Source organism: Chiloscyllium plagiosum, chromosome 32 (genome assembly GCF_004010195.1).
Source record: "Chiloscyllium plagiosum isolate BGI_BamShark_2017 chromosome 32, ASM401019v2, whole genome shotgun sequence".
NCBI lineage: Eukaryota > Metazoa > Chordata > Chondrichthyes > Orectolobiformes > Hemiscylliidae > Chiloscyllium > Chiloscyllium plagiosum.
The window spans coordinates 16,152,049-16,160,373 of record NC_057741.1 but is presented as its reverse complement, the minus strand read 5'-3'; the positions used below and the strand labels follow the sequence as shown (position 1 = coordinate 16,160,373).

At 40.1% G+C, this 8,325-nt stretch overlaps 1 protein-coding gene across 3 annotated transcripts in view; it reads left to right on the top strand.

Moving 5' to 3' along the window:
- Window positions 1-8,325, top strand: part of elf2a (E74-like factor 2a (ets domain transcription factor)) — a 147,584-nt gene that overhangs the window by 67,152 nt on the left and 72,107 nt on the right. For all 3 annotated transcript variants that reach the window (XM_043674095.1, XM_043674094.1, XM_043674093.1), the window contains exon 2: window positions 3,066-3,431. In XM_043674095.1, the coding sequence (XP_043530030.1) occupies window positions 3,354-3,431 (78 nt within the window). In that variant the 5' untranslated portion in view covers window positions 3,066-3,353. The remainder of the gene's footprint in view (window positions 1-3,065; window positions 3,432-8,325) is intronic.

Below are 8,325 nucleotides of genomic sequence, written 5' to 3'. Positions count from 1 at the left end.
AAGACATTCTGGCTATTGAGGGGGTGCAGCGTAGGTTCACGAGGTCAATTCCTGGAATGGCAGGATTACCTTACACTGAAAGACTGAAGCGACTGGGCTTGTATACCCTTGAAGATTGAGAGGGGATCTGATTGAGACGTATAAGATTATGAAAGGATTGGACACTCTGGCAGTAGGAAACATATTTCCACTGATGGGTGAGTGCCGAACCAGAGGATACTGCTTAAAAATACGGGGTAGACCATTTAGGACAGAGCTCAGGAGAAACTACTTCACCCAGAGAGTGGTGGCTGTGTGGAATGCTCTGCCCCAGAGGGCAATGGAGGCCCACTCTCTGGATTCATTTAAGAAAGAGTTGGATAGAGCTCTCAAAGATAGTGGAATCCAGGGTTATGGAGATAAGGCAGGAACAGGATAATGATTAGGAATGATCAGCCATGATTATATTGAATAGCGGTGCAGGCTCGAAGGGCTGAATGGCCTACTCCTGCACCTATTGTCTACAGTAAGTTAAAAATCACACAACAGGTTATAGTCCAACAGGTGTATTTGGAAGCACTAGCTTTCGGAGCGCTGCTCTTTCATCGGGTGGTTGTGGAGCATAAGATCGTAAGACAGAGTTTATAGCAAAAGTTTACAGTGTGGTGTAACTGAAATTATATATTGAAAAGGACCTGGATGGTTTGTTAAGTCTCTCATCTTTTAGAATGACCATGTTGGTTTCATTCTTTCATGTGTAAATCGCAAAACTTTTTAAGTTATATTCTTAAAATGAACTTAAACAATTGGTGTCATTTCGGCCCAGATGATTCATTTAAGGTGTGACACCAATTGTTAAAGTTCACTTGAGAATGTAACTTTTAAAAAAGTTTTGCGATTTACATATGAAAGAATGAAACCAACATGGTCATTCTAAAAGATGAGAGACTTAACAAACCATCCAGGTCGTCTTCAATATATAATTTCAGTTACATCACACTATAATCTTTTGCAATAAATTCTGTGTCTTACGATCTTACACTCCACAACCACCTGATAAAGGAGCAGCGCTCCAAAAGCTAGTGCTTCCAAATATATCTGTTGAACTATAACCTGGTGTTGTGTGATTTTTAACTTTGTACACCCCAGTCCAACACTGGCACCTCCAACTTATTATTGTAAGGACATGATGTTTAAAGTTGGGGGAAGTCTATTTTTGTTCTTCTACCTTTCTCTTTGTGTAATGACTACAAGAAGCTTTAAGCCAACAATTCGCTGAATTGTCTTCTCATGGAGAGTAAACACCCATGGTTTTTCTGATCTGCTCCCAAGAAGCTTTAGCTTTTGTCATTTGACATATCAAGGGCATCAATTGGAGGTGGTGGCCAAGTAAGAACAGTGCCAACAAATTAGGCTGATATTCTAGTTTAGAGGGCAAGTTGTGTTTCAGAAGTATGACTATGTTTTTATCAATTAAATCTTTGCCTTTCCCCTGTTGCTTGCAGTAATGCACCATGGAATTTAATGAAACAAAGGGAACTTCTTAAAGTTCACTTGTGGGGGTGTTGGTGTTGCTGGCTGGTCAGCATTTATCTCCTGTCTCTCGTTGCCCTTCAGAAAGTGGTGGTGAGTTGCCATCTTGAACTGCTGCAGTCCACGTCCTGTGCAGGTGGTCTGTCTGATTCCATTTCATTATTTAGACTTCATAGCTATTAATACAACTGTGTGGTTTACAAGGCCATTTCATAGTGCAGCTGAGAGTCTGGAGGCCAGACCAGGTGAGGATGGCAGATTTTCTTCCCTGAAAGACTTCGGTGAACCAGATGGATTTCTGCAACATTTGGCAGTGATTTCATGGTTGTTGTTAATGCCAGATGTTTTTTGAATTCAAACATTTTACTGTCTGCTGTGGTGGGATTTGAACCCACGTGCCCAGAACATGAGCTGAATTTCTGGATTAATAGTCTTGTGGTAATATCATTAGGCCTTCGCCTACTCCAATTCCTAGCCTCGCAGTCTTGGATCTCTGACATTACAATTAGCAATACCCAGGAGTACAGGACTAATGTATGGCTATGAAAACAAAATCAAAATGCTGTGTTTTCTGAAAACTTGAAACAAAAGTAGTGCTGGAGAAACTCAGCAAGTGTGCCGAGAGAAATAACAATTCAAGTTTTAAGTCCAAAATGCTATTCCTTCCTGAGGAAGAGTCAAATTGTGTCTCTCTTCACAGATGCTACCAGAGTTGCTGAGTTTCTCTAGCAATTTGTTTCTTAGAATCCTCGGCCCATTGAGTCCACACTGACCCTCTGAGGAGGATCTCACCCAGACCCCCTGTAACCCTGCATTTCCTATGGTTAATTCACCTGGCCAGCACATCTGTGAATACTGTGAGCAATTTAGCAAGGTCAAGCCACCTAACCTGCCCATATTTGGATTGTGGTAGGAAATTGGAGCATCCGGAGGAAACACGTGGACAATGTGCAGACTCCACACAGATAGTTGTCCGAGGCTGGAATTGAACTCCAGTCTCTGGCGATATGAGGCAGCTGGGCTCACCACTGAGCCACCTTGCTCCCCATTTGTATTACTAAGATCTGACTGTTTCCTAAATTTATTTCTGGTGCTGTATTTTTTTTTGACGGCATGAAGTGTATTCATCTTCAGCACCAATGAAGGTTAATGTTATGTTCAACAGAGTTGATGAAGTGTAACAACAAACAGGTTTCTGATCTGAATAAAGCCCTAGCGACCTCAACACGGAGCTTGTTTAATATTGTAGTGACATGTGGCCATTCGACTCGCTAGTGCCCTCTGTTGTTCTTCACATTAAAAAAAGTTCAGATGCAAGTATTAAGTGTTTCTCTCACCTTGGCTACAAAATTCAAAACACTCAACAATACCAATTCATGTGGTGAAAATAAAGGGTTAGATATAGAAAATGTCAAGTTGAGAGAGTTCCCTGTTTTATTACAGTAATAACATAAACGTCTAGAATTCTGAAATTAAAACTTTATAGATTTCTTTGTGTGGGTAGTCTACGAAAGTCAATAAATTAACCTGCTTTTTATTTTGTTTTCTTGCAGGTCCAGGAACCTTTTGCAGAGGTTCTGCTTTGCTGAAATGATGTTTCTCCTCAGGTCATAAGCTGAGAAAGTGGGATCTAGAAAGAAAACGTGCTCCGGGGGGACTTATTTCTATGCTGCACAATTTTTTTCCTGTGTGTCTTAGAACACTTCTGTTGAGCGCTGCATGATACTATATGTGCCTAAAACGCAAGGACCTTTTCAGTTTTTGGCAGACACTGAGTGCAGCACGCTGTTGTGTGAAGAAGATTTGGCTGCAGCACCCTGAGAGGCTCCAGGAAATGTGCTATGACATCAGCAGTGGTGGAGAGTGGAGGCCTGGTGTTTGACTTTACCAGTAATGGAATGGAGACCCAACAGCAGCAGGTTAGCACAGGGGCCTTTCTCCCTTATCTTTGTGACAAACACCATGCTTCTATTCTATTTCATTGTTAGGTAAATGCTTATTTTGACTTTGATCTAGAACCAATGATTATATTCTTGGAATATTAGATGCTGTCAGCTTCTGGAATATGTTGGGTTCGTCGAATCAAAACTATTTTTCATCACAGCACAACTTGTGTGCATTTCTAATGTTGTGTGCTTCAGTCCACAGCTCCTAACATTTTAAGGTACAGCAGTATATCGAGCAGACTGTGCTTATTCATAGTGCTAATATCCATTAGTATTTTGTGGGTTTTGAGGCTTAATTTGTCACAAACTAGTTTAAAAAAATGTGGGTTTTTGCATTGACTTTTGTTTTTCTTGGCCTAATAGGCAAACTGTATGTCTAGTTTTTCAGCAAATGGCAGAATTTTCTAGTTGTCGGATCTCAGATATTGAAACTTAAAGTTACAGCAGGGGTCTGAACTACTGTGACTAGTTGAAGTCTGGTGGCTGACAATTTTGAGAATACTTTACTTTCAAACTTAGTTCTGATGAGGCTCATTGCATGTCCATCAGGGAGCTTGATTTGGTGATCTAAGTTGCCAAGTCATCTTCAGCAATGCCTCTCTAACCAGCACTGTATCTACCACAATGTGCAACTATGGCAGCAGGTGTATGGGACATCATCCAAGTTGCACACATCCTGACTGGATGTATATTGCCATTTCTTTAATAATACTGGGTAAAATTCCTGGAACTCCTTGCCGAGCAACCCTGTTTCACCATATAGACTGCAACGGTTTACAAAGAAGATATACTACAACCTTATGTATTAAACTAGGGACAGGCAGTAAAAGCCCAAAAATTGAGGACTGGGCTGATGTCCTAGGAATGAATAAGACTATAGAATGGTGCGCCCAGAGCTTGAATAAACCACATCAGCCCTGACAACAGGAGTCACGACTAAGAATGTCGAATAACCAAAAGCAGCTTGCTTATTTCAAAAAATTTGGAATTAATGACGTGTGTTCACAATTGAGACTGGAATTGCATTGAAATCCTGAGGAAGATCTTTCTTTCAGATGAGACAATAAATCTCTACCTCTGCCTCTTCAGTGGAATGTAAAAGATCTCATAATAATATTCAAAGATCTAACATTCTTCATCTGACCCAATATCAGTTAGAAAAGTGATTGATTAATTATTGTTTCCTGTGCTGTCTTTAAACCTTATGTGCTGATTGGCTGCCCTGTTTGCCTACTGAGAGGTCATTCTTTGGATTTAAGTTTCACTGTCTGTCTATCTGGTGGGGTGTCGTTGAAATCCACATAAATATGCATTTCTGCTCTGGTTGCTGGAGAATAATTAAGAGTAAAGGCAGCTTTTCTATATTCTCTGGACATTCTAGCATCCGTAGTCTATCTTCCCACAGAGCTATTGGGGAGCTGAAGTCTCATGATTAAATCCAGTTACTGATAGAAATGAAGGGATCATGGGTGGAATTTAACATGCAGGCCACTGTGTGCCATGCAGTATAATGGACAACAATTCCATTTCCATTCTGTTTAGTGTTGGTCTGAAGGGGATGGCAATCACTAACTTATGGGCTATCTAAAGTCAACAAAAAGCAGCTGAGTCTATTTCGACTCCTCCCTGTTTAGTGTCTTTCTCTGTCTGCATGAGTAATACTTCAAAGATGTTAATTTGTTGATTTTTAATTGTTGTTTTAGTGCCTGCGTTGCCTTGAGATGTGATCCAATAGTGAATGGCAAAATACCAATTTCGTTCTAATGTTTAAAACATATGCAAATTGTCATTTAGAATTTTCCAGAAGGATGTAGTTTGGAGAATATTTTAGTGTCAATAATGTGACAGTACATTATGAGCGAAGAAGTGGTGCTCCTTTAAACTTGTGTTCTTAGATTCCAGCCTAACCTGGTTCAAATGTCATGTACTCTGAAGTGCTTGTAATTTATCCTCCTATATTTTAATCTGTGGTGTGTCATTCAAATCTGTATTAGTGCTCTGAGCGCATGTTACTCATTACTGATCACTGGAAATGATGTTTTTCTTTATGCAGTAGTGAAACAGCAAATACGTAGCATTTAGGAACTGCCCACTAACATCTGACTCTAGTCAACTGGTATTATTGCGGTAGACAGACTGTTGCACTTTGAGAGATATCTCCCCTCAGTTTATGTAGTGCCACTCCTTCCCTACCTAAATGAAGAGCATGTGAAGGGTTTGACATTCTAGAATTGGTTGCATATTAGAGTAGCTGAACTTTTCAAAAACAGAAGTTTCTGTATTAGACTTGGCACCTTGAAACTGTGTCAATGAAGAGATTAGGATGCAATCGATGATGTAGTGGATGGAATACTTGGGACTTTTTAAATCCTAGCAGCTATAATATTGTTTTGAATCTCATATTTTCCACATGGTGTGGTGATGGAGTTGGGCAAGGGCTTCCTTTTTAATGTCCGAGTTCCCTTTTGACAGTGTGGTACTGGATACTGTGTCAATACAGACTGTCACCTTGGACCAGTAATTTCCTCCCTTGAACGTCATATGTTTTCCTCAGGTCTGTTAAATCACTTACCTTCTCCAGCCAATCAGCAGATGGCAAAAACTCAATAGAAAATCAACCATTTCCTGTCTTGTAAGAGGCCTGTGTGTGTGTGTGGGGTTTCTGGAAAGGGGCTCTGCAGATTTCTGACCAATTTGACAAATGTCTTCCTATGTCCTCTTGGGAAGAAGTCTTCTGTCAGACTGTTCACCTGGCGCTTTCTATGTTATACGCAGACTTGGAGCCACAGTTGTTAAACACACGTGATTTTCAAACACGACTGAGGCATTGCCTATCCTAATGTCCCAAGAAGCGAGGTCTCATTATATTGTAGTGCACATTGGCATTCTCTTCCGATACCAAAGTTGAAGCAGAAATGACCTTGGATGAGAACTTGGATGATATGCTGTACCATGTACTTGTTATAGAACCTTTTGATTGTCGGGTTACAAAATTACTTCTGAATTTTGTGGAAATAGCTACACTTAGTTCAGATGAATGACGTGTGTGTGTGTGTATGTCACTAATTTAAACTGTCCAAGATAAATTGAGAGGATGCTAAGCTGTTCCTGTGGTGCTGTGATAATCTCAAGCCCAAAACAAAATAAATACCGGTGTGATTTTTTTTTAAGAGAATCAGAATCATCTGCAAAAAGATTTTCTGTTACAATGTTTTTTATCCTTTTGGCCCAGTTTTAGTCTTCTGTTTAATTTTGATTAAATGGAATTTATTTTTACTTTTCCTTTCTAATAAATTGATATTTATGTGAAAGGTTGTGCTTGTTTTTGCTAGCAGTGTATTTTGCTCTGTCAAAATACTCTGTGCATGCAAAAACAGATGGACACTCTCCCTCACTGCTGGTTAAGCCAGGACAGTGAGTGTTCAGTACCTGTGTGCTTAGTTTTATGGCTTTTTATATCCCACGTCATTAAATATGTAGCACGGCTGATATGTCAGTTGAACATTGTACAGATGCATTAGTTTTTCTGTGAGCTGTAGGTTGTTTTCAAATGGGATACATGTACTTGCTTGCTAATCTACATTTAATTTTTAACACTATATTGTAATTGTCATCATGCAAGTGGACAGGCAGACTTTATGATTTCTTCATATGACATTATTACATGTGCGGTGAGCCATCCAATGTCCTGGACTGCAAATTATTTCTCCTAATTTGCTACTGTTCAGTGTTAATAGTCTATAAATAAATAAAGTATAAATAGTTCCTTTGCTGGCTGAGTTTGGGTTCACACTGCCTGGTGCTGTACTGAGCTATTCAGCTGAATGGGTCTGCTATAAAGCACCACTTGTGTACATTGATTGCTAAGCTGCGTTTCAGAGCTGTTCTTTCACCAAGGACAAGAATTCAGGCATGGTTTCACATTTTTTTCTTTACATTCAGGAACACAGTTCCACAAGCGAACCTGTTATTTGAATGCCCTGAGCATTTGAATGCTTTTATTTACTCCCATAGATCAGCAGCAGTCAAGAGTTCAGGCAGGTGACCTGTTGCTACACTTCTGAAAATCTTTGGAGTACATCAGGTTGGCAAGTATATGGTTGCTGTATCTGGCCATGCTGTGGCATATTCACATTTGGTAATTGGGGAGTTGTTCAGCAGGGAGATTAAAGTCACTTCAGTACTATGGTAGTGATATACATTAGAGGTGTCCATCAGAACCTTCAGTTTAATTATGCAGTGATTTGAAAACGTGCTTTGAGAAACACTGCTACACCATATAATTGTTCTGGGAACCATTTGATTATTAGGTTACAAAATTACTTCTGAATTTTGTGGGAAATGGTCTCACTTAGTTCAAATGAAAGTGAAATTTTGTCAGTAAAGCCAATTAAAAATTGATGTGCAAATTTGTCAGCAGTCTGTTGTTGCTGTTCCAACATGCGCCTAATCATTCATGGTCAGGGTGTGACCCTTTAATTTTATCTTGGGTACTCATTTTCTTCCCTTCTGCCATGGTGATGTCTTTTGAGGTGTCAGTCAGTGAGGCCCAACAGCTCCTTGGTACTTTGTGTTCGTCTGTCCAGTGATTCAGCTTGGGAGTACCGAACCACCCAGCTTAATTCTGTCCTCGCTGGATATCCATCACAAATAGGGACTTTCAATACCAAGTACTAAATACTAAGTGGGGTCAGAAACTCTAGATTCATTTGTACCCTCTCCACCTTTAGACCAGACATGCAATAAATGCACAAAAAGCATGCTGTGAATGGAATTGCGGGATGCCTGTCTCGCAGACGTGTTCCTCCTCTCTCATGCTGTCTTAGATGTGCACATTCTCTCTCCCTCTCTCCCTCTCTCCCTCTCT